Below are 27,650 nucleotides of genomic sequence, written 5' to 3' on the forward strand. Positions count from 1 at the left end.
GTTCCTTCTTCTGCCTTAGCTCTAACAACTTTTCAAATCGTTGCTCTATTTAGGCTCAAACATAATAAAATCCCTTAAAGTCTTCTGAAAACTGCAGCTGGGTTGAGGATAGATATCAAAGTCAGCAATGAAACATCAAAAGGACCAAAGATACTACACATGTCATTGTGTACTCTGTCTTCAACCTAGTCTGCTCAAGGAAAGCTTTAACAGTGGAAGAAGGGAAAGAACTGGAAAGTTAGGGTTCATAGACGAAAGGGCTGGCAGACAGTGCAGGTTTAAGAGAACCATCACGTAAGCACAAGTCTTCGTGTTTAAAAAAATTGAAGTATATCTCAAATGAGCTCCTTAGGTGCATAACGTCTGTCTTTAACAGTAATTCCATGAAACACAATTACCCTGACCCACAGAAAAAGAGCAACCCCTGTTGCTCCAACAAGATAAAGTTCAGAAGCTGAAGGAAAGGCTGATCACTCACTTACACGAGCTCTCTACTGCCAACAGTAACAGAACTAGGCTGTTACTTCAGTGAGAAAGGAGTAGCGTGGGACATGTCAAAGCAGAACAGAATTTGGTTTCTAGTATTAAAGCAAACCTAAATGACAAAAAGGCCATTTAGGTTACTTAAACCACCTCCCTCAAGAAAAAGCATACTCATTGCAATGCCTGGCATCCTACACAGTCCTACAATGATGATCTTAAAACTTTATGGTTTCTGTTTGCTGTAAAACATATTCAGAGAGCCGTTTCAAAGGCATATAGTATATATTCAATTATTTTCTCGGTATGTGAAATACACACAATAGTACCAAAAATAGTTATATTACAAGACGACTAGTACATACCACTGGCTGTTTGGTTATGTCCACCAGGTCTTTAATGTTGTAATACTGATGTTTCTCAAAGGCTGAAAAAAGCATGTCCAGCACTTGTGGTTTATCAGCTCGAGCCCGTTTTCCATCTTCTTTCTTCTTCCTCTCGTATTCGATCTATCAGATACAAAAGAAGTTTTAAAGACATTCACATGTAACGCTGTATAATTCTCAGTGCTGAACATTAAGACATTAAAACACTCTTCTATTTAATAAAACATGATTCGATGACCCAGTGCTTTTCATCTGGAAAGCCTTTTTTTGAGCACTCAAATGTTCTTTTATGAACATAAACTAAGCATTTTTATCTCAGCACAATGAACTTTTCAGATGTGTATCTCTGTTTTAACAAGTAAAAAAACAGAGAAACAGCCTGCTTGATGTACCCAAACCTGAACAGAGATTAATAATTAATTAATTTAATTAATTAAAATAACTAATTAATATTAGTACAGGAATCCAAACTGAGATGGTATTTTCACTCTACCTCTGTTGATATCAGATTCTGAAGTTTAATGACAAATATCAAACAACTTACAAATTGCCATACTCGGGAGAATCCACAGACCAACATGGCTACATTCACAATTGTAACAACCACCTGCCTAAAGGATGCTCGAATGACCCTTGGACACTGCCTCATCTGCTCCAGAAACAGCATTCAAGGCAACCACTCCATCAATATGAAATCAATCTTCACCAAGTGAATGAAGGATGTGGATGGTATCTCTTCAGGACACACCCGAGTAGTGCACACATTGGGTTGGAAGGAACCTTAAAGATCATCTAGTTCCAAACCCCCTGCCATGGGCAGGGACATCCTACTAGATCAGGCTGCCCAAAGCCCCTATCCAACCTGGCCCTGAATGTTACCCTTCTTCCAGTCACCAGGGACTTCTCCTGATTGCCATGACTTTTCAAATATCATGGAGAGTGGCGTGGCCACCACAACAGTCAATTCCCTCAGGACTCTGGGATGTACCTCATCAGGATATTTTCCAGTTCCTCAGGTGGTCACGAACCTGATCTTCCTTTACGATGGGAGGGGCTTTACCCCCCACCCCCTATCTTGTTGTCCCATGACCCAGGAGGGATGAGGAGAGCAGCTGTCAGCGAAGACTGAGGCAAGAACGTTGTTGGGTACCTCAGCCTTCTCCTCGTCTATTGGTACGAGGTCACCATTTTCAACCATCAGTGGGGGTACGTTCTCTTTAACCTTCCTCTATTGATTGAGGTACCTGTAAAGGCCCTTCTTGTTAGTCTTTACTTCCCTTGTCAGGTTCAGCTCCAGCTGGGCCTTGGCCTTCCTGACTTCATTCGTACACAAGCGGGCAGCGTCTCTATACACTTCCCAGGTTCCCTGTCCCTGCTTGCACTGCCTGCACAGTTCCCTCTTGTTCTTGAGTTTCACCAGTAGGTCTCAACTCAGCCACATTGGTCTCCTCTCTTCCCTGCCTGATATGCTATATCTGAGGAGTGAGCACTCTTGTGCTTCATGGAAAGCATCCTTAAATAACTGCCAGATCTGTTCTACTCCCTGGTCCCTGAGGAATGTTTCCCAGAGGGTCCTACTGACTGACTCCTTGAAGAGCTGGAATTTTGCTTTCCTAAAATTTAGGGTCCTGACTGTACTCTTCGCCTGTCCCACATCCCTTAGGAACTTGAACCCCACCAATGTGTGATTGCTGCAGCACAGTCTGCCTCTGATCTCAATGTCACTGATGGGTGATAGGCAGACTGTGTGGGTGAATACAAAGAAGCACTATGTACAGCAGAAGAGATGCACGTGATCAATAAGGGACAAACTCCTGCCTGCCAGTGGCAGGATTTTGGATGGGAGTCATTCTGCCTCTGATGTCTCAAACTTGATCCTCAAAAGGAAGACTTTTAGAGATGAAGCCTAGTAATGAAAACTCAGTTCTACTGGATACAAACAAATCTTATAAATAAGAAGACAGATTATTTTGATGGCACAATTTATTTTTTTCCTATGTTTCCTTGCCAGCGAACTCCCTCCTGCTCTCTGAGTGAAAATAACTTGTCTCTTGGTTTGTGTCCCAAACTGGCTAAAGACTATTACCACCTCTGCCGTCGCTTATAAGTCTCTGTCCAGTCAACTCTCTCTTTCAAATCCTGAAACAGATGTGAATCATTAAATTGAACACAGAGCAGTTGTTCCCGATCTGTAGCTTGAAGGCTGTTGCTTCTGCTTAAAACCCAAGATAAGCCTGGGCAACCAAACACTTGTCTGCTTTTCCAGCTGTCTTTTCGTGCTATACAAGATGCAACTTCTCCACCACAAACCTACACAAATGATTTTTATCCACTAATACGCTCTTGTGTAATTATTGAACTCTTTAGCCTCTCCGTTAAAAGAAAAAGAAATCTTCAAACCAGTAACAGCTTTGCAACAACAACAGGCTGTAGCATCAAGTAAAACAGCTTCACAGTACGACATCTTGGTTGCCATGATCTACAGCAGAACTGCTATGCCACAGAAACTAGAGTAGGAAGATAAATTTAGGACATTTGCCCCGCTGTTAACAACAGTGTGTCAAAACATTTGCTTCTTCTGAAAAGTACAACAGACAATTCATTAGGAACCTCTGTTGTCCTTGAAAAGGTTTTAATTGTAAGCTTTGGGAGCCCTGCTGTGGATTCAATTTCTGTTCCTCTACTGGTACAGTCTTGCTACCCACTGAAATGCAAGTAGACTGCATCTAGTTGTAAATGCGTGAAGTAGAACTGCAATGGTGTTTGAAATACATATGTACAAGTCCACTCAGCGGACACTCTTCAAAACTACAAACCCAAAATACCAAGCAGCACGGCTGGGCTGTGCTGTGCCTTGCAACTCCACCAACAAAGCAGTTGGCCAGTTCTCTACTGGGTATAATCCCACAGTCATACAGGTACCAGAGAAGCAGGGAAAATCTCGTTGACCTAAAAGTCTATAATGATTTAAGACAATGCCCATGTCCTGGTAGGTAAACAACAGTTTCTCTATGAAGCACTGAAATGATACCAAGAGTGGGAAGCAGGAGGAAACTGGCCCTTTGTTGCATGAAATGTAGGGTGAAATAGGAGATGTTTAAGAGTGCTTGTCTCTTCTGCTACCTGCAAGATAAGCAATAAACTAAATTGACTGCCTGACTGCCAAAACCTTCTTCGCATCTTATCTTCATCTGATCTGACATTAGTCAGTTTGCAGCATTAAAAATGCTTTTAATTTACACCTGGCTTAAGCCAGAATTTATTAAGACAAATGATGAGCATTTATATTTTTCCTGAGAGAAAAAACACCTCTCCAGAGCAATCATCTACTACCACTGTCATGTTCTAACTCAGTGCAGTGGTGTAAGGACTTGTTGCAAGGACATGAGTGCACCCTGAGGACAGTGAAATACGCAGGGTGAAATGCAGTGAAATGCATTTTTTATATGCATTTAAAATTTATTTTAATATAATAGCTGTCCCTTTGATCTTAAAAAAATACATGAATATGTCACACTTCAGGCTACAGACTAAAGCCGCTACCTCATGCTAGCATTACAAAGCACTTGTTATGATCAGAATCCCATTACAATGCATATTTTGGAAGTTGTATTTCCATCTACAAGAACAATTTTAGTTTCTATTTTCTAATATTATTTGTATTTTGAAAACTGCTCCTTTACTTTTTAAGCTGGAGAGAATCAAGGGGCAAATACACCATTCCACCGTAATGAGAATGACAGTGCTTCAAATAAATGAATGAGTAAGCTCATCACCAAGTATGGCAGTATCATCACCATTTTCCATGGAATGAACCCAAGGTAGCAAAATTACCTGGCACGTGCAAAGTTGCAGGCAGCACCATGTCACATTGTGTTTTCAGAAGAAAGTGAGTCAACAACAGCAACCCAAACATAACTAAAAAAAATCTAATCTAGCTGGGTACAACAAATATGTTTTGGTCCTGTCTGAAAATGGCTCCAGATTTTTTCTCTTCGGTAGAGTCAAACACAGGAATTACCATCCTGTAGGATATATTGCATGTTTCCTTCCACATAAGAAGGAATGCAAGAACTATATATATATTTTTTTCTACATAAATATATTCTTCTATAAGGAAGAATTTCTTCACCACGAGAGTGGTGAGACACTGGAGCAGGTTGCCCAGGGAAGTTGTGGATGCCCCATCCCTGGAGGTGTTCAAGGCCAGGTTGGATGGGGCCTTGGGCAGCCTGGTCTGGTGGGAAGTGTCCCTGCCCATGGCTGGGAGGATGGAACTAGATGATCTTTAAGGTCCCTTCCAACCCAAACCATTCTATGATTCTATAGCTTTATGGGATCCTCTTCGAAGATCAAGACACTGACATTACGTTCTCCTGGAAGGAGAGTTTTCTAATTAGCCACTGCAATCAAATGCAGTGGGCTTTCTTGAGTTTTCAGACTATTTTGAGTCTGGGATCCGCAGAATTTTCCTGTTTCTCTGTGCAGTTGCCTATCAGGTCATGGCTGATACTGGTAAGCAACATTCTACTGGATTTTCAACAGAGTCCTACTGCATCTGAAACACTGGCTTCTGCGAGACAAGGACTGAGGACATAATAACATTTTGAATATATGCACATATTAACATTTTACAAGAGGAGGAGATGGACTATCCTGCCTTAATTTGTTGCCAGAAAGCCTCTCATACTTTAGAGGCCAATTCCAGAAGAGGGTGGGAGAGACAAGACAGCTCTATTTGAAAAGTTTGACAGAGTTCTGGTTTCCTGTGCACATTTGAGGTCACTCTGCAGTGTAAAGACCTATATAGTTGTTTTTAAGTTAGCAACTTTTCTCTGGCTCAAAGATATCAGTTGAAAGATACAGTGGGAAAGATAAAGACAGCCAGTTCCAGGCCACATCACCCTGCCACAGCAGCAGCTTTTATGCCTGTTCTTACCAATCCTTCTGCAATTTTCTACCTCTCCAAGCAACAAACCAAAATGAACAAGAAGAAAAACAGAAACAGAAACAAACTGAAACCTCCTCAGGTGGAAGGTCAAACCGAAGTGATGGAAGAAAACCACCTCCCCCTTTCCTGTGGTTTTTTTTTTGTTTGTTTTTAAGGACAAAGAACAGGAGCAAAGCACTGAGGTTATTCCTTCTGCATGTGGCAGAGCTACAGGAACAATGCGTAAGCAACATGGGCGTAATGGGAAAAGCTACTGGGACTCTCAAGACAAGAGAGAAAAACAAAAAATCCATTGTACTGTTTGTACCTCTTCAAAGGACACAGTGGAAATTTGCTTAGCTAGCAACTAGCTACAACTCTCTCCATGTGGAGAACAAAACTGCTGGCTTTAAAATTGATGTTTCTCACACAAAGGAGCAAAGTAACAATAAGAAAGTTCTCAACATTATCTTCACTGATGTTAGGTCTCTGACAGGACTGTTTCATGACTGGCTATAAAATCGTAATTAAAGGAATAACACTCTCCCGGAAAATAACATGGAGAAGTCTTTTCAACCAAAGCACAATCTTTTTTTTTTGTTTTCACTAGTAAATTGTAATGCCCAGCACTCTTCTTTGTCTATTATTTCAGTGCATCGGTACACTCTCCTGCAGTAGGAGCTTCTATTTTACATTCTCTGGATCAGCTAAAGTCAATCAAGGAGGAGTGTTTATAGTCCCTACACAAATGCAATATGGATATTCTAATATTCTTAATTAATGTATAAGAACAACTTGCACAGAAAACTGAATATCAAACCCTCCTTTTGTTGAAAAGTTATTTGCAGCTGGCACCCCACTTTAATTAGCAACACTCCAGCATTTCCCTCCAACTCAGGCAACAGCTCCCGCTGCTGTCTGAAAACACACAGCACATTGTGAAATACTATTAAGAAAAAAAAAAGTGTCTGTTGCTGCTTCCTTCTTTTTGTCTTGTGAATATACTGATTAAAGCAAGTTACAACGCAACCTTTCATTTTTCCTCCTTCCTGTTTTCTTTGAGAACAGGATGTTTTACACAGTAGGCTTAAAGCACTTTTTGAGAGTCATATTACAGAAGGCATGTACATTGTAAACTAATTAGATGTATTTAAAACTGTGTGGGTTTTAAATTTAAAAAGCATTAAAATACAAATGGCTTTCAAGGAAGAACCATTTTAGAACAAGCTGTTGAGTGCAGAAGTTGTGAGCTTATCCCTGCAAGACTTCATACAGAAATCAATTTCTCTTTGTTTACCTTCCCAGTATGTTGCTAAGATGGCTGAAAAGCAGCCAAAATGCCTTCTTGATGGTATCATTAATACTGAAGCTGATGTATTACACTGCTTTGGTAGACAGCGAATACAAAGGTGATAGAGAAGTGAGACTAAATCTAAAGTTTCACCTGAAAATGTCTGAATGATGTCTTAAAGGTTTTCCCATCCCCCAGAGTACAGGTACCAGCCTCTACAGTATGGGAGAGAAGGAAGAGAGGATACCACAAAGAAGCCTCTGCAGGAGTAACCAGGACCACTACAGAACTTTTCTGCCATGTTATGAAAAATAATGAAGCCACAGAAAGATTCCAGCTGCAAGAATTTTGACATTACAACCTTTTAAAGATGTGTATCATCCATAGACATACGGAAAATGAAGGTCCCTTTCCCAGAGAAGAAAAGCTAAATTATCCAGGCATATATTCTAATGGAATTGCAATTTCTTCTAATAAAGATGTGGGTTTAATATAATTACTTGAAAAAAACACAATCACTTTCCCTATACCAGCTATTGCTATTTCCCATCCACATGTAATTTCTTTCTATCCTCCTTCCTGTTACATATTCACTTAGGGGTACATGAAGCAGCCATACTTAAGCCCCATTTAATATTCTGTATCTTTCTTCAGGAAGTTTAGCTTCTTTCTTTCCTAGTAGCTGCTCATTCTTTCCTCAGACTCCTCTGAACACACCCAAATGGATCCAAATGATGCCTCCATGTTGAGTTCAAACTGTTGTAAGTACGCTAGAGTCATGGAAACGGCACAGAATCCCTCTAAAGAGAGACGCTGTACATCACTGTAGCTTATTCCAGAATTAAAAAAGGAGAATGACAGGAGCATCATAAAACAATATACTCATATAAAATCGCATTTGCATAGCAGGATATACCAGTGTGACTATTTTGGTTAAATGCCATCCCCTTAGCCGAAATAGTTATACTGGCACTATCACCTATGTATAGATCAGACTTTGTACAGTAACTACAACAAAACAGTCCCATGAGAGAGAAACAATTATTTTTGGTTCTGTGGAAATAGACCGCCTTTCAGAATAATGCCTAAATATCACCCAGTATATTGTCACTTGTTTTATGTAAATAAAATCTTAATAAAAAGTGTAAAAGTTTAAATGACTAACACAGTGACTCATTTTCAGTATGACTTAACATTTCTCACATTCAACAGTAATGGCGATTATATATGCATACATACAAATTACTCAAAGAGGATCTTTAAGAAAAAGGACACTGTAGTTTGTATGTACATCAATTGATCTGGAAGAGCAGAGTGGGTGTAATATTGACAAAGCTAATGATGCAAATAACACGTACCATGAAGGTATGAAACTGTGAAAAATTATCAGCTGTTACTCTTTACCATTCGTGAGTTCCTGCAAAGGACTGGAAACTAATGATTCCTTTCAAATCTTTTGCCCACCTCCACATGATATTTTATATGGCTCAAGGAAGTGCTTCCACATCTCATAGCACAAAGCCTGAACTGCCTTTTATGTTCAAATTTCAAAATCACATTTTCCTAAAAAAAGACTAGAGGAAGAATGTAATAAAGACACTAGAAAAGGCTTGGGTAAAGGATGTCTGCCCTCCGTCAGGTAACACAAGAGAGTGAGAATTGGCCAACCTTAGCCCCACGGGTGATGTTGGTCTTGAGACAGAAAGAAGATCCTCAGGAGGCAAAATGAGGGAGAAACCAGACATGGAACATTTCCCACCATGAGCCAAAGGGCTGCAGGACAGCAGCAGAGTATTTCTGGAGTTAGCCAGATTTCTGGCTAGCAGAATAAGGGGAAAATACTGGAAGCTACTTACATTATATTGATGATTAGCCACTGGTTTATAGTTTGTGGTTACGGCTTTCTCCAGCTGCTGTGACAGTCTTACAGGTTTAGAAGATTCTTCTATCTGTAATCTGCAAAAGACAAGAAGAAGAGAACTAATAAAAAGTTCAGCCAAGCACACACTCAAAATGAATTCTAAAAATCCGCAAGTATGAACCAGCCCTTATCAAAGGTCAGCTGCAAACAAATCACAAGGCAAAACAAATGCACTCTTCTGAATTAAGTTTTTCCTGCTCTATTTCTGCTCAAGGACACTGTGGATTACCACGACACTACATGCTACTGAAGATAATGAAATACTAAAAACCAAGCATCTGTGAAGGGAAGATATTAAAAACCACATATGAACACAAATTTTATTCCAAAAGACTGACACTGGTGGAAGAAAAGCCCGTGCTCTTAAAAAAAAGTTGAAACCCAACCCAAACAAACACAGAATGTCCCAGCTTCCTCAGCTGAGGGCTGAAAAAAGTTTCAATCCACCTCTGCTGACTCCCAGAGCACAGTGAAGATCAGACTCCGTGACCTTCTCTTAGATATTTTAATGTAAGAGAAAAAATTCCATGACCTTTCTTTTGGCATTAGAGTTGGGTAAGAGAGTACAAATAACTACTTTATGAGCAATGTTAGAACCATGAAGACAGAGGAATTCATCCAGGTTCAAATCAATGGGTAATCAAGTCTCAATCATACAGTTAATGAAAAATGACCTTCAGTCTTTTTCGGGAAAGACTGAGAAGGTCAGAGGTTGAACACACGTTGTCAAGCTCATCCCTATGTAATTTAAAGCTTATGTGTGATGGTGTAGAAAGAATGCTCCATTTAATTCAGGTTTAGCACTCAAAAATTACTACTTCTAACAATGAAGCACAAACCCAAGCTTTATAATGGTGCAGGACAATGTTCCTTCAAAGAAAAAAGCTTGCTGTCCAAGCCAATTAATGACATAAACCTAAGTTATCATCAGTGACATTACTTTGTTTCCAAAGGTGCATCTTACAGGCAGAATAGTCAATTTTCACTAAACACAATTTAAGACTTATAGCCCAATAAATGTACAGTGATGTTTGCTTCTTTCTAAAGAAAAATCAACATGGTGACATTAATGCAAATAATAATCATGTTTATTAAGATAAAACACAAAAGTGATAACACAGACAGTACTTTAAAACCAACTCTAAGTGTTTGAGATCACTGATTTCATTTTGTAAAAATAGAATGTACACCCAAAAAGGTAAATTTAAAGTCAGTATACTGCTGATTCAACACCTGAACAACCTAAATAAATTACATTTGAGGTAAACATTAAATTAAGAAATAAATTCTTTAGTTGTAGCAACTGGAAATAAAACTAATCATCCTTCATAGCTAGTATTGCTGGATAGTAGTGGCAGTTTTGTCACATAGATGTAAACTTGCTTCCTCTTGAACCTTTGCAGACTTGACATTTGTTCTACAGTTTTAATTATCCTCAAGCAACCATTGCCTTATATTCTACATTTCCAAATCAGGAGAAGGTACATCAAAGCTTTCTTCTTTCCAAATGTGGCTTTTTTTTTCCCTAGCTTGAAGGAAAATCAATTGGAAGGTAAACAAGCAGTGAACACTTTCTACTTCTGTTCTGGCAAATAAAGGTAGAAGTTTTCATCACAAGAGTTTATCTTTTGGCCATCAATCTAATTAAAAGATTTTAAAGATTTCGCTGATCTGGTTAGCAAAGATCTTCTAAACTCAAGCTTCACAAAGAGGCACAGGCTAAAGCTAAATTGGTACCTTTTCTCCAAATCTGTCTTTTTCTCCACTTCTTCATTGTGGGCGTTTTTTTTGGTTTGTTTTTTTTTTTGGCTTTAATAATTTCTTAAAGGCCTGGCTTTATTTTTTTGTTTTTATATTTTCTTGCAGTCCTTTGCCATTTTTCTTATTGTTTTGACCTGGGGAGCTTTCCAGTACTGCCTCTCCTCTGTAGCTATTTTTCACCTCACTTCTTTTGCCTCTCACACTTTTCCTTTCCATAAAAGACGCAGAGATGTATATCCTGCTCTGAACTTTTTCACTGACACTGCTGCTGTCTATGAGACAGGGCCTACCAGAGCTGAACTGGGAATTCTTGTTTCTCCTTTCCCCCTCCAGCCACTGCACCACCCTCTTCTTCACAGGGACCAGATTTAGATATTTGTTTTGTGATGTTGTTCCAGAGTCTGCATCACAGCTGCATCACAGGTAAGTGATAAACAAGGTTAATAGCAAAAGTGAAATATATCAGGTGGTTTCCCGTTCTTGGGGAGTGCTAGGCTTAGAATGGTGGCATTTCTCTGTGATTAAATCCTCCTTGTACCAGGCTTTGTTATTTGTTACCCATAGCAATGTAAATTTATAATAGCCTCCTTTTCTTCACGAAAACAGACAAAGAACATTAGTCCTTCAATGATGAAATGCCAAAACACTGAAAATATTGACCGAATACCTCAGACTGCTCTCAGAAGAAAAAGCTTTAGAATGCTCATGTCAACCCTCCTCTAGCTTCTTAATAAATTAGATATTTAGGCATGCAAATAACCAATAGATCTTTAGCCTAGAGCCTGTCATAAACTTCAGACACCACTTAATATCAAAGGTCTCTCTCCCTGTTCTAGCATTTTAAAATTACAATACAGGAAATTCCATCATCCATTTCAGTGTAGCTTCCATGAATTAATCTTTCTTTGCATAAAAGAACACCAGCAATTTACTTTTCAACATTTTCCTCTTGCCATGCAGGATATACATTTCCAGTTTTTTTATTTTAACCTGCTAATTTCCAAACCAGTAGAAAACCAAATGTGTAGATGAGCTAATGCACTCCTCAGTGGCCTCCAAAGGTTGATGGCAATGAAGTTACATCTAACATGTGAAGTTCCCTAGCATGCAACCTTGAAAGCAAGGAATAACTTCTTGCCTTATCAGGAAACGGGACGGAAGCCTACCAAGCTGGATGTGAATCTTATGAAGTTCAACAAGGCCAACTGCAAGGTCCTACATCTGGGTCGGGGCAATACATGGTTTCAATACAGGATGAGGGATGATGTGATTGAGAGCAGCTTTGTGGAGAGGGACTTGAGGGTGATGATTGATGAGAATCTTGACATGAGCCGGCAATGTACGCTCGCAGCCCAAAAGGCTATACTGCGCTGCATCAAAAGAAGCACGGCCAGCAAGTCAAGGGAGGTGATTCTGCCCCTCTGTTTCTCTCTTGTGAGACCTCATGTGGAGTACTGTGTCCAGGTCTGGAATCTTCAACATAAGAAGGATATGGAACTGTTGGAATGGGTCCAGAGGAGGGCTACAAAGACAATCTGAGCGCTGGAGCACCTCCCATAAGAGGACAGGCTGAGAGAGTTGGGGTTGTTCAGCCTGAAGAAAAGGCTCTGAGGAGACCTTATAGCGACCTTCCAGTACCTGAAGGGGCTACAAGAAAGCTCAGGAGGGGCTTTTTACAAAGGCTTGTAGTGATAAGACTAGGGGCGATGGAGAGGGGGAAGATTTAGATTAGACATTAGGAAGAAATTCTTCAAGATGAGGGTGGTATGGCACTGGCACAGGTTGCCCAGGGAAGCTGTGGATGCCCCATCCCTGGAGGTGTTCGAGGCCAGGTTGGATGGGGCCTTGGGCAGTCTGATCTGGTGGGAGGTGTCCCTGCCCACGGCAGGGGCGTTTGAACTGGACGATCTTTAAGGTCACCTCCAACTCAAACCATCCTATGATTCTAAATCTCTGGTATTACTTTTTAATGCAAGCAGTTACAGCAGTTGCCACACGCCAATATGGAAATCTAAATTGGAAGCACAAGCACAGTGACTCAGGAGGCAAACCTTTTTATTAAGATGCATTTATTCTACACATGAATCTTGCTCTTCTCCCTAATGGCTGCCCTTCTCATTTATTTTTCTACCGCTTTCAAGATCTCCTGGAGAATGACAGAGCCTCACATTCCCTTCCTTCTGCCAGGCTTCCATGCACACTATGGTCACATAATCCCATGAGGAGCAACAGCTGCTGCACATCTGGAGTTAGCCTCCCCAAGTGTACAAATACAAGCAAAGGCCATGGCAAATGCGGTATATACCCCAAATTAGTAAACGGTTCATATGTAGGTGAAGCACTGAAATTTGCTTTGTGCATGACAAAGGGTAAAGACAAGTAGCCTGCAATTATTTTGTCCAATTATGTTGGTGTAGACACTATTTGTAGGGAAAATACGGTTTGGTTTTTTTTATTCCCCAAATCATGCCATAATTCTCTCATATTTAGAAAGTATCATGTTAGGCTGAATATAATTGACATTTTCATTTTGTATTTTCATTTTGTTCCTTGAAAAAGGTTGATGAAATATATATGTATATATTCTAGTAATTATACACTCAAAAATTTGTAACAAAAGCTATTAAATGGGCATTTCATTAGCCTTTTACCCCAATGTTTTAACATGTTACAGATATAATTACTTTTAAATTCCCATTTCTTAAATAGAATTTAAAAAGCAGTATTAAGGCAAAATATTATGAAGCATTTTATACAGGGCTTTCTCAGAGTGGGCCTGCTGAATCTTAATTGGAACTGTTCATAGGAATAATAATAATAAAAAAATCAGTATTCTGAGTCACTGGTGACACTGATTTAAAGGAGCAGTGGCTTTTTACCTATTACTCTTTATTACGATTCATCAGAGTGTGACAGTTAAAAGCCTTTGTTATGTCTCAGAACTCCACATAACTCTCCAAAGAGTTAAATTTTCCACTCGACTGTTGTTGCAATAGTTAGTGCCATAATTTACACCAATATCTAGCCTAAAAAAATAAAAAGAGAATGCAGATTTCTTTTCCCAAATCTGCCAACAAATTTGCGACAGAGCAGCCACCAGCCTGCACACTGTGGTTTTCTCTTCCACCCCCAAGATCAAATATAGCTCTTCAGCCTTGAAATGCAGCAAGTAACCAGCATGGCATTGAATTCACCACAGTCATTTCCCAGCAAAACAAATTTTACACTGCAACTCTGATTTGCCACTGTGCCTACAGTTGAATAAGGGGAAAAAAACATTTGAACAGGCTGGAAATAAGTCTACAGGACTTGTCAACATGAAGGGATATAGAAGAATGCAATATGGACATTCCTAGAAGGAGATACTGGCTTTTAAATATATCTCCTAGCAACAAAAAAATAAGCCAAGAACCTTAAGAATAAGTGATTTCCTGTGATTAATGTTCCACTACAAAACCAATATTTCAAAGATTAGAAGCAGGTATTGACCAGAAATGCTGCTTGGGCTTGAATTCTTGACATTTCTAAAGAAATCATTGTACAGACAGGACTGAAAAGTCTCAACACCTTTCTGTGCTGTATTTATACAGGGCACTAGTAGGTAAGTAGCCAACTTTTCTGTTGCGAAAAAGGAAAAGTTGGTTTGCTTCTCTCCTAGCAGAGGAGCACTAGAAAACAGCAGGTCCACGGTCCAAAGTATTTGAGGGTAAGGAATACAAACTCTCCAGCTGTGCACAGTTTTGGAGCTTTTTTTTTTTTTTTACTCCTTGCAGAAGTTCCCAGTTCGGTACCAGGGGATTAAAAGCCAAAGCTCTCTTAGTTCCTTACTCAGCAATTCTGTACTTGAACAAGACACAGGCAGCTGTGTTACATGAAGTTTCAAAATAGCGGATATGGACAACCAAGTTTTTTTGCTTCCCTACTTAACTAAGCATCCCAAACATGACAGAGGTAGGTACAACCTGCAAAATCTCATTCAAAACAAGCTAATAAAATAAAGGTAAAAATAGAGCTTCCCACCAACTTCTCTTGTGTGCATTTGGACTATGGCACCTTGGAAAGTTCAGACAGCAAAAATATTAGTAATACAAGATATCATAGAATCACAGAATCACAGCATCATAGAATAGTTTCGATTGAAAGGGACCTTAAAGATCATCCAGTTCCAACTTCCCACTAGATCAGGCTGCCTAAGGCCCCATCCAACCTGGCCTTGAACACCTCCAGGGATAGGACATCCACAACTTCCCTGGGCAACCTGTGCCAGTGCCTCATCACTCTCACAGTGAAAAAATTCTTCCTTATGTCAAGCCTAAATCTGCCCCTCTCCAGTTTTTACCTTTTCTCCCTCCCCCTCTCACCACAAGCCTTCATGAATAGCCTCTCTCCAGCTTTCTTGTAGGCCCCTTTCAGGTACTGGAAGGTCGCTGTAAGATCTCCAGATGAAAACCCCTACAAGATGCTGAAATTTGAAGTTTTTGTAATTCTAAGAGAACTAAGGGAACTCAGCACCCTGAGTGGGGCACAGGCTGCTAAACCAGCCCCATGGAAATGCCCAACCACAAACAACATAGGGAATTGCCAAAATCACTTCATCAGCAAAAATACACATTATCTAATAACAATAATAATGCCGACAACCTGTTGCTACACGAAACAATCTGTCACACATTCCAAAACATAAGAACTAGCAACATACAAACTCAGCATTTTGTTTTGTTCCAAGAACAGTCGTACAGTCTCACGTTAAATGAAGGTGGATCTCTGCACCCTGTTGCACAGATGAACATACTATTCTCTTTCAGATGCTGAGTGTTACTCTAGCACACCCCCCCAATCAAAGTAAAGTGAGTCCATCCCCATTTACAAAGACTAGACAGGGAGGCAGAGGATAAACTGAATGGAAATGGCATTAAGAAGCACATTTGCCAGCATTAAATAGGAAAACGTTCTGAATTATTAATATAGAATATGATTTATAACTAATTTTAAGTCTTTTAATCCTGGCATTTCAAGAAAAGTGCTGTAATTATTTTAAGTTCAGGAAACCGATTAGGTTTCTCTGGAACTGACATCTTCAACTATATATGTTGAAGGCTGAGCAACGTAATATATGAATATAACATAATTTCATGTCTAATATTGAGACAGGTGCCACAGTCATAAAGACTCCAATTCTACATTATGTTTCTCCAGTACAGAACATGAGATTATATGAATGGCAATTCATCAATAAATAACTATTTCTCATGTGTTTTATTTTCTGATTTTATAAACCGGAAATAATTGATTAAATCCACTAAACTCCCATTTTTCCACCCTGAGTTTACTATTGCAAACGATTAAAAACCTTTTGGGTCGAGGTTGTAAAAATAAATAATGTAAAGATAAAGTAAGACAGACGTTAACATTCTAGGAGTGATACAATTGAGTAATTTTCCCTATTATTTGATTCCCAACTTTAAACATTTTAAGTGATTCCCTAATGCAATTAACATGAAGAAAATGATGAGATCTGCTTGACATCATGGATATTTTTAATTAAGCTCACGCATCTAATAGATACTTCATCTAAAAGTGTCCTGATGCTGATGAAGTCAGGCTCTGGCAGTGCCTCGTCCATACTGGGGCCATGGTGGAAGACCGTTACCCGAGGCTAAGCTTAAAAAGGAATCATAACTCACAGATATCTCCTATGCAATGTGACTCTTGGGGAGGTTATAAGCAGTGCATCCCTTGGTGTTGCTAACGAAGTTTGTTTCTTGTCTTTGCCTCCAATCGGCTTGTCTGTCCAGGTTTGTGTCTCTGTATGTTTTGTTTGTTCCTTCCTCTCTTTACTCAACATCCATTTTTGCACCAAAAAGGATCCTTGACCAGATATCCTTAAGGGCACACATGCCCATTCACCCTTGCAAAGCAAGGCAGCCTCTGCACCCTCCTTGCACTTTCAGGAGGACTTGGGTCAACACAGCATTATCCTCTTGCCAGGTAAAAAGGCCTTTCCATCACTGTCGTGCTGTGGATTGATATAAAGGCCTTGCATGGTCAACCACAGAATCACAGAAACATAAAATGTAGTAAGTGCTGTAACCACTTGCATTAAAAAGTAATATCAGAGATGTAGAATCATAGAATGAATCATAGAATGGTTTGGGTTGGAAGGGACCTTAGAGATCATCCAGTTCCAACCCCCTTGCCATGGGCAAGGACACCTCCCACCAGATCAGGCTGCCCAAGGCCCCATCCAACCTGGCCTTAAACACCTCCAGGGATGGGGCATCCACGACTTCCCTGGGCAACCTGTGCCAGTGCCTCAACACTCTCATAGTAAAGAAATTCCTCCTTAGGTCTAATCTAAATCTGCCCCTCTCCAGTTTATACCCATTGCCCCTAGTCCTATCACTACAAGCCTTTATAAACAGTCCCTCCCCATCTTTCTTGTAGGCCTCCTTCAGGTATTGGAAGGTCGCTAATCATGCAATTGTTTAGATTGGAAAAGACCTTTAAGATCACCAAGTCCAACTGTGAACTTAATACTGCCAAGTCCACCACTAAACCATGTCTCTAAGTGCCACGTCTACAGATCTTTGAAACAGCTCCAGGGATGGTGACTCAATCACTTTCTGGAGAGTCTGTTCTTGTGTTCAACAACCTTTTCTGTGCTGAAATTTTTCCTCATATCCAAAAAAAAGCCCCTCCTCTGGTGCATCTGGAGGTTATTTCCTCTTGTCCTATCACTTATTGCAAAAAAGAATGAACATTTTCTTATCACAATTCATGTACTCTGGAATAGCAGAGAAGTCTGCAGCTCTGTAGTTGTTGCAAATCTCAGGATTTGGCACTTCTTTCTATTCTATGGTCAATGAATTAGTGCCCTGAAGGGAAAAAAAAAACCCTTCGTTATTGGTTCCTACCATATTTTCAACTTTTTCTTATAATACACACACCACAAACGTCTCTGTTCTGCCTGGTTTTCAGCGTAACACTAATCCAAACACAAGCAAGATCAAGTTGAAGAACAAACATAAGCAGAGCTAGAGGGGACAGTCTTCTCTGAGGACCAAACCAGGTTGCAAGTGCACCCATGAATGCTCTGCTACATGCTGTATCGTTATATGAGGCACCTCATCTTGGTTTCCAAGTGGATAACACTGCAGGATGCAGTACATTTTTATACCAGATTTCCTGTTATTGTGGCTTATTCCAGTGACAGAAAGGTTTAAAACTAGGGTGAAGTAAAATCTGGATGTTCTCTTGTGTTGGCTCATGCACATGAATTACCTTCAGTACAGGCATGAGATGAGGTCTAAGACTGATGGAGTGACAAGGTATGACAATCAGGCAGCATGACAGAATAAATGGGAACAGAGGTGAAATTTCAGAGACAGCTCTGAAGAGCCATGCAGGTGTACATGACATACATCGGTCCCATGTGGAAAAAGAGAGGGAAACAATTCAGAGGTTGGAAGAGAAGCAAGACACAACAGGAATGGCCAAATAGTGAGAGGAGTATGGTGGAGATACTCCAGGAAAACAGCTAGGAAGGTTAAAAAGTCTTCATTTCCCTTTAGGTTTGTTCAGGTAAGATGTGCACGTAAAGATCTATGGACCTCTACCTCTATTATTTGACATGGTCTGTTCAGCAGTCCATACAACACATGCAGATGTCCATCTTTTAAATATTGGTAGGTGTGAATAACCAGAGAAAGCAGTTCCTTGCTTTGGGGGAAGCACCGGGAATCTTGCAAGCCCATTACTAATGATACAGAAAGAAAAGACTGGAGATCTAGGAAAAGTGACTCATTAGCAATCTGAGCAGGCTAGAAAACGCCCAGCTTTTTAATTTTAACATGAAGATTATCCTCCTGAATTAAAGCGAGACAAATTCCTTTCAAAAGGATCACACACAATTTTAAATATGCATGCACACACATATTTTAGTTGTTCCTATCAAAAAAGATTTGTCAGGAAACAACCATACAACATCACTTCTTCCTCTTTTCTTTTACATTACTAGTTGGTTAGAAGGTATATTGGAAAAGAAAATAAAGACTGCATGGTACTGGGGAGCAGTGAGAATTCTTGAAAATGTACAAGCCTAAATACATGCAAAACCATATTAAGAAGTCTGCTTATTATTTTTAAGGTGAAAGTGTAAGGAATAGTGTTATCTCCCCTTTGCTGGCTCAAGACTTTGTCTTGCTTTGCAGCTTGATTCTTGGAAATCTCTTGCCTCTTACTAAAAGGGAAGTGTATTCTAAATCATCAACAAACCCAACCAACCGAGACATAAACTATTTGAAATGCCGCTGACAAAATGCACACTGCTAAAAATGACAGCATGGATAAAAATGTTAAGCCCTGCAAGTGCAGAGCGCTTTGAATTTTGATCAAGGTGACAAATGATGACTGTACCTCTAGGATTTTTGAACAGGAACTTGGGATAAGACCTGACTGAAGTCAAGCCCTGTTTCTAACCCTGTATCCTGTTATGCCATGTACATCTTTCTGAAAATGATAGAGTTTGGAGTCTATTCTTGTCTAAACTTTGGTGACCATCAGGTTCTATATTTTATGTCCATCGTGACTACCATGAGTTGCCCATTCTTCCACTAGTATGAATAAACAATGCGTTTGAAACTGTGTGTGTCTGTACTCAGGAACTTGCAGCTATAAATTGTTTCCTGTTTAAGAAAAACTTCACCTTGAATATTTTCTTTGATATCATAAACCAATTAGTGCTAATATTATACCTGGATGCCTGAGGAGACAAGAGGCAAGAAAGGATCTGACATCCTAATGTAAAAACCAAGACAAAACAGATCTTTAAAAATGAAGTTACCTTTAGGCATTTATGTATTTTAAAGACAGAAATTACCATTATAATAATGAAATGATAATCTAAATTCTTCTCCTGTTTACTACTGACTGAAGAGTATCCAGCAATACCTCAGGCTCATAATTTCAATTTTGCTACGCTACATCATTTGTAGAAAAACATCCTGTCATGATTCAAACAAAACCCAAAATTATGAAGAATCACTGAATGTCTAATTCTTTTTGTCATATTTGTAAAGATAAAGTCTCTTTTCCCACTTCCATTTTCAAAGAGGCAGTTTCCTTTCCTGCTCCCATTTTCCTCAGCCCCCAGATTTCTCCATAACAAATAGATTTATTTCTAAAACACCATTTCAATTTAGATTGTAGAAGAGGAATTGTAAATTCTCAACTGTTAATTATTTCTAAAAGCAAAATAATTAGACTTGTCTCAAAATCACACAATCTTCACTTTCCTGCCAAAACTAATTTCCAGTGTTTGTTGTTGCTTTGAAACCAATGGTATCAATCACGGGGACTTGTAAGTTCAGGCAACAGAAAGCCAAACACTTCTTGTCAGAGCCTGCAGATCCAGAAATGGTGTAACTTTCTGGTAATGGGAAAACAGAAGGAGAATTTTAGGCATTATCTCTTAGATGGAAAAAACACATCTTCACCACACACTGGAAGGCCCAGGTCTTGAATTGTTGGTAAAAAGGTGGATGATTTACAAGCTCAGTCAATTCACTATGCAACGATGAAACTGTTCACATAGCTAAAAGGAGCTGGAAAGAGGCAGACTGTTGGCTACAAGTCCTCAAATTGGAAAAAAACCCACCTACAGCATCTCAGCTAACTCTCCTCAGTCTGAACCTCTTCTGCAAAACATCAGTTACAGCTGCCAGCACCCTGCCTCCGACTCCACACTCCCATCTCTAAAACTCCACTTCCCAGATACCTCACCACTTCCCCGATAGCTCTGCAAACAGCCACAGTGTCTGGCTCCATTGGGGATTTTCCAGTTAAAATTTACTGTAAACAATTTAACAGTTTGTGGCAATCAGGAAAACATTTGGATTGCTTCCTTAGAAAACCTAGCTGGCTCAAATTCTTGAGAGTTTTCCCTGACTCCTCCTTCCTTCCTTCCTTAGCCTGTAGCCCTAAAATGCCAGACAGCAGAATGCCTTTTTGAGGATATACACCTCCCTTCTGTTAAAGTAAACTTAAAAACAATCAGCAAGGGACTGCTGCAAAGGGCACTGGAATGAAAATGCTGGTAAAAAGCACTGTGCTTGCCTATGTGTTGATGAGTATATACTGCTGTTGATAGCTTAAAAGGTAATCTTGCACAGTTCAGCTACTGTTAAATAGCTTGCCCGTATGCTTGGAGTAAACTGCTGAATTAGTTCACACTGAACCGCTGAATTAGTTCACACTGAACCGCTGAATTAACCTACCCAACACTCCTTCCTGCAAGCAAAGAGAAGCAAATTATTGTTAACAGAGCTCTGAACACACTCTTAATCTAAACAGAATCAGCACTAAGTTAAAAAGATATGTAGGCTCAGCAACCCTAGGAACCCTACACTATAAACAACCGAGCAAACACAGGAAAGGGAAAGAAACCTGTATTTCTCCTTTGCCTACGTGAAAAAGCACTCTTGTGTACCTTCCAACTGGAAAACTTAGCAGTTTCTCCTGCAAGCCGCAGAAGAATACCAGAAATGTAACACAGCAAACCGAAGAGGAGACAGAATGATGTATCACTTAAAGCAGAAAATAGATCTTTTTTTTAAAGTTTGATTATCATTCTTTCAGCCAACTGCATTTCCTTTGCCAATTGTACAGCACTGCTGCTCTGCAGTATCTGTTCAAATAGTTTAATTACATTTTACCTCCTCCTATTTTGCAAAACAAGTGCTTCCTCAGCTCCCTCTCCCAATACATTTCATAACTGCCCACCTTCACTTGAAAATCACTGCTCTGACATCCCTCAGCTGCTGTCTGAGCAGGGAAGGTGCTCCCACAGGTAGAAAAAGTAGACATGAGGTTGTGGCAAAGTCAGAGCAGAAACCAGCTGTGTGGAGGGAGCCTGGCAGTCATGAATAGAGGTAGGAGCTCTGTGGCTGGAAGGTGATAGCAAGTTGGGAGAGAAAAAACACTGTGGGGCTGCCCACTGCAGACCTCTACTCCCACTCGCCAGGCTTTACACCAGCCCTGCATCATTCAGGTGGGTTGAGTCATGTTCCCCGAGGTCTGGTCTTTGAAATCCTGCTGCTGAGGGCAAATGTGACCATTAATTTCCTAAAATGCCTTACTTGGCTTCGCTGCATCATCTTTGGGTGTAAATGCTCACCACAACCACAGGTGTATTACCATTTATCCCTGATAAGAGCTCTCACTCAGTATCTTGAAAATACCTTCAGGATCTGAAGGCTAGGCTGAAGACTCAGCTTTGAGCTCTGCAACAACTTCAAACCAATAATTCTCAAAGTTATTTCAAAGTATCTTTCTTTTAAAAACACACTGATGACCACAAGGCACAACAAGGACATGGCTAGGTTTTCAGAGAGCCCAGAAAACATAAGATTTCATTTTGCATTTTAAAAATGTAATTTAAAGACTAACTTTGCCTTTGTTTTGGAGAAAAAAATAACACAAGCTTGGCAGCTCAGAACCTTATCTTTTAAACATTCACTAGAGAGCTCATTTGTTAAGAAATAAGCTCAGGTCCATGCACTTCTAGCTCTGCAACACGAGTATTCTCCTCTTAATTAGAGATTTTCAGAAGAGTGCCTGTTTATTTGTGAACAAGAAGAAACACACTCAGACTTTGTGAAGCCACATCTATTCTGTTATTAAATAAAAAAACCCAAAGATTTGATTATAGATTCATCTGGCATGACAAACTCCAAACCAGTCAATGGCTGAAGCACAAACGTTGTCTAGCTTCCCTAATAGGAAGCTGGATAATTGGTTTTGTCCGTGAAATCTGTGTCAAAGCAGACTCCATGCATGGGTAATTTGGTTGAGTATGTTCTCTACATAAAAAAAAGAAAGTCTTGAAAAACACTTCAGGACCATTACATTCTAAAGGCTGTTCTGCATGGCTATACTTAATTACACCTAAGACTGCAATTGAAAAAAAAAAAAATACATACAAGTAGAAATGTTCCACACAAGTGTCATCAGTTTGTCACAAACCTGCACAGAACTGAATTTGTTAGTCAGTAATCCAAACATGAAATATAATATCCTGTGAAAGTACTGAGAATAGAGTATCGTTTTCCATAAACTTCTACAATTTTTAATTCAGTGTGCATATATCTATCACATCACAGTGTAAAATAGGGTATCTTAGTGTACTGTGTCTCGCTGGGATGGGGTTAATTTTCCTCACAGCAGCCCATAGAGTTGCTAGGAGGGTGCTGCTACCCACCCTGTGTTCAGTGCCTGCTCAGCATCCAGGCTGCCTCTCCCACGCCTGCCCAAGGGGGTGAGCAAGAGGCCAGCAGAGGACACAGCCAGGGCAGCTGACCAAAGGGATATCCCATACCATATGACACTGCTTATCAATAAACGCTTAGAGAAAGTAGGAGAAGGGGAGCATTCATTATTAAGGTATTTGTTTTCCAAAGCAGCCGCTATGCGTACTGGGCCCCTGTTTCCCACAAAGTGGCTGGACATTGCTGCCGAAGGAAATAGAGAATACACCTCCTTTGTTTTCACTTTGCTTCCGACACAAAACCTTTGCTTTCTTTCATTAAACTGCCTTTGTCTTGACCCATGAGTTTTTCATTTTATTTTCTCCCCCTGTCCTGTTGAGGAGGGGCAATGAGAGGGCAGCTGAGTGGGCATCTAGCAGCCAGCCAAGGTCAACCTACCAAACTTAGAAACGCTAATAACTCTTGTTACTTTATAAAAAGTTACCTTGGGATAAAGAGAGTTTGAGAGCTGCAAATATTTTTATATGTTTATATCTGTACTAAACAATACACATACTGCTGCCTGCAGAGGATACGCAGCAGTAAATATAGGTCAGCTCAGAACAATGTGAGCAGCCAGCATCTGTCCTCTCGTCAGCAGCATATAAGTTATATTTTTAGGAACAATCACGGTATATCACAAATACCTACAAATTCAGAAAAAGGCAGGTTTTATTTTCCCCACTCATATGTCTCCTATTAAGTCCCTTTCTTTCTACACAATACTATCACCTTGAAGTTCATTTGTCTCAAGTGTTAATCACTGGCTTGGTACAAAAATAAAGTTTTAAACATCCCTAGAGAAACTGGGAAACAAACCATCATTTATTGAAGTTGTGACATTTGACAGCCTGGGACCCAATCAATTTTTAAATTCTAGCCCTAAGTGCAGTGAAGCAGAGGATGCTCTAGAGAAAAGAACTGGGAAACGGAACTGCTTGAAAGAAAGAAAAAGCTGTAGCAAATATTTAATTCTCAAAATGCAGAGAATAGTCAAGCAATAATTCAGAATGGTAAGAAGTCTAATAGGTTTCTTCGAAATGGATGCTTTCGTATCATGTTATTTCTGCAATATTTTTCAGATATTTTTCTGAATATTTCTGCAATATTTTTCTTGCTCGACTCTACCACACCCTCAACTCCACAATATTTTGTATTCCCACATCCTACAATGCAGAAGGAAATGGAATATAAATTACCTATCACTTTCCAGGCTTTATTGATGAAACATTTGTACCTAGAGACACAAGTGCTTTCTTTTTGTGGTAAGCGGGGAGCAGAAAGCTGTCTCTGCTAGCACGTTTTTTCAGCTATACACAGGCTGAAGACTTCTGTCATTTCAGCCCAAGTAGTTCCTGCTTCAGAAGTTACAGGATCTATCTGAGCTGAAGGAAACAGATACTACACACTCTATTCTCTGCATTTGGCTTAGCAGAAGCAGAACACAAACAGCTTTTCTAGTCTTCCTAATTCTGCCAAATAGTTCATTCTGAAGAAAAGAGGAAACTTTTTTTTCACAACAGGGAAAATGCCAATTTATGCAAAGCACTGTAATAATTAATTTGAAATTCCTCTCCACCTCACAAATTAGGAAAATAATTTGCCATCACTTCTTCTAAAGTGCAAATTCTATTAATGACTGCATGAAAACTACATTTGAAAAAGGGATCAGCTTTAAATAAAAAGATAAATGAAAAATAATAATATTTGAAAATACCAGATTGTAGTGTTGTGGATTTAAAGAACAAGCCTTTACAATAGGTGTTCTCTTATGTCATACCCAGGATAACACATGAAATAAACACCTTACTGCAATGAAATACAAACAACTCAAAATGGGACTTCTCCCTTTGCACATGTTCCATGACAGACGGTACCATAATGGTATCTGCTGCAAACTAGATTAAATCAGTTTTAGAAACTGAATTCCATCGATGAACAGATTGCACCATCTGCTTCTCCTAATATACATTAAAGAAAGTGTATTTTCCATAGCTGCGTATTTACTCTGCAATCAGATGACTACAAGACAAATAGGTATAGCGTAGCTACAGAACAGCCAAAAAGCATCATCATTTGTGGATGACAAGTGTGTAAACAAAAAAAGCAGCTAGGTTATTTGCAGGCTGTGCAATGAAGTAATGAAAGAAAATTAGGCAAAAGAAAATTTAAGCAGCACACTGGGACACTAATAGTCATTGCAGTGATGAGAGAAATACAAATGCGAAAAGCGTAGATGTAATAAAGCTTCTTAGTAACAACATGTAGGAAAAAAGAGAAGTAATCTTCCAACCGAAGCATGAGTAAAGCTGGCTGGAAATCAGAATTTTTATTACATGCTTTTTGTGTTTTCAGTGAAAAAAATCCCCTTGAATCAGGAGGTAAGCCAACATTTAAAGTTTTCATGGAACAGAAATCCTTCAAAATTTTGTTTTGGAAACCCAAATATGATGTTCCCAAAACAAAATATGCTTTCCCAGTATCCTCAGCAGCTGTTGACTGAAATTAATGCAATTCTTGTCATTTCACAACTGCCACTTCTATGGCTTTGCTACTAACAAAAACTATCTTAAGCCTCCAGCCCAGGGGCTGTCAGAGCACCTGTGATGCCTTGTATTCGGCTGTCCAGCTGTGTGAGTTGCTTGGGAATGCTAGAGGCTGGCAGTCCCAGGCCCCCACCAACCATCAGGGCAGCCATCCAGATGACATCAGAAATGCTTACATCTCATACACAAGACCCCTTCATGTAAGCAGCTGAAAAGTCAGGCTGACACATTGGTTTGATGCTTATCTGATGCACCAGCATTGCAAAAACAAACTTGAGCTAAATGCTTGAGAAACCAGGGTGAGATTTTAGCATTATTCTACGCATCCTCAGTAGTGAGGATGATTATTTCCACGCCAGTGAGATAGTGTAATTAATGAAACAGAACTTAATTAAAAATGGCAGTCTTTTCTTTGAAAGGACATTAAAAGAAACAAGAACTATTCAGGCACTATTATGCCCCAATATAAATCCACAGAAGTATGGAAGAAGTTACATTGTAAGAGAAAACAAAGAATAGGACTCTTTAGGGCTGGAAGAGAGCAAAATGAGAGATGAAGATATGATTGAAGTCGACAAAATAATTTGGTCCAGGAAGAGAACAATTGTATGGTTTGAATAATACAACTAGCAGGTATCAAATCTGTAAGATACGACAATTCAAAACAAGCACAGGAAAGCAGTTCTTCACACAACTTGTAAATAAATGATGGAACTTCTTGCCACAGGATATTATGGGTGCTAAAAGTGCATAAGGGTTCAAAAGGCTAAATTCCCAAAGGATAACTGTATTGATGGCTGTTAAACACCACAACAACCCCATAGTCCCTGAGGTACAAGCTGCAGGAGACTCAAGGACTGTGCTGAGGAAGTACCAGCAGGTGCTTGCCCTGTTCTAAAGTCTTCTTCTCTCTGCCACTCTTCACTGGTAACTCTCTGTGAGACAGTTCACCCTGACCCAGCAGAGACAGTCTTAAATTCAGTCATATAATGTGTTATATGCATTATGTGCACTGCAGGACAAGCATCATGTGCTGGATTTAGCAGGAAAAAAAGAAGGGACTCGGCACTCCCCACTTCCTTTGAGTAGTTCAAGGCATGAGGTATGCCCTCCAGGGCATTTCAAAACGCAGCAGCCAGAGTCTCTCCTTTATAACTATAGCATAGCTACATGTAAGAAACAGATGAAGAGTTGAATGTGCTAAGCACTGACTACAGCTCAATAAAAATGACAATCCAGAGAGAAAACATATCAGACATTGTTGTGATTTCTTTTCACTCACTTGAAATGACAGTCCTGAGAAATGTTAATTACTAGGCCAGTAATCAAATGTCATAAACAGCTACAGTAGATGAGGAAAAAAAAAGAAGAATGTTAATGTCATTCCAAATGTGTGGTAGATTTAATTAGCTTCTTCTCAAAGGTATCTCTTAACAGAAAAATGGGATCTAATACAAGGGCAGAAACACACATACCTGCATATAAATAAGTCTAAGAGATAGAAGAAAAATTGAACAGAAGACTTTCTGAGTTGAGTAAATATTATTTCAAAAGACTTTTGACTTCACAGTCTTGGAGGAAAGAAGCACCTCATATGACCCAGATCAACAGAGCAAAATAAGACGAATCCGTTTTTTGCCTGAAGCTGGGAAGTGATCGTGCCACAGAATTTCTGGCAAGGCATGCAGAGGAACACCATCAAATCTGGACTGGTGAGCTTCCTCATACACCTATTTCCCTGCTTGAAAACACAGCATACAATTGAACATCTAAAATGCAAAAGCTGTTTATGATTCTTGGATATGGGCATATTACACAGAGCATTAACAAACCCCGCTGGGCCATGCCCCACAAAAAAGCTGGATGTTTACATCTATGCTAGAAAAGAAGTAAAAGAACTATAACGAAGTAAAAAAAAGTTTAGGAGTTACTACATTTAGGTAACGCAAAATAACATAATCTCAACGTGATGAGGGCAGTCTCAAGCAGGGAACCCTGTGCATCTGTACAGATATTGAGACAGGCCCATCTCT

At 39.6% G+C, this 27,650-nt stretch overlaps 1 protein-coding gene across 2 annotated transcripts in view; it reads right to left on the reverse strand.

Moving 5' to 3' along the window:
- GTF2F2 (general transcription factor IIF subunit 2) overlaps nt 1–27,650 on the reverse strand; it is a 91,981-nt gene that overhangs the window by 6,200 nt on the left and 58,131 nt on the right. For both annotated transcript variants that reach the window (XM_054061236.1, XM_054061226.1), the window contains 2 exons: nt 8,944–9,043; nt 846–989 (listed from right to left, as the gene is read on the reverse strand). In XM_054061236.1, coding sequence (XP_053917211.1) covers nt 846–989; nt 8,944–9,043 — 244 coding nt within the window. The remainder of the gene's footprint in view (nt 1–845; nt 990–8,943; nt 9,044–27,650) is intronic.

This window comes from Cuculus canorus, chromosome 1 (genome assembly GCF_017976375.1).
Source record: "Cuculus canorus isolate bCucCan1 chromosome 1, bCucCan1.pri, whole genome shotgun sequence".
Lineage (NCBI taxonomy): Eukaryota > Metazoa > Chordata > Aves > Cuculiformes > Cuculidae > Cuculus > Cuculus canorus.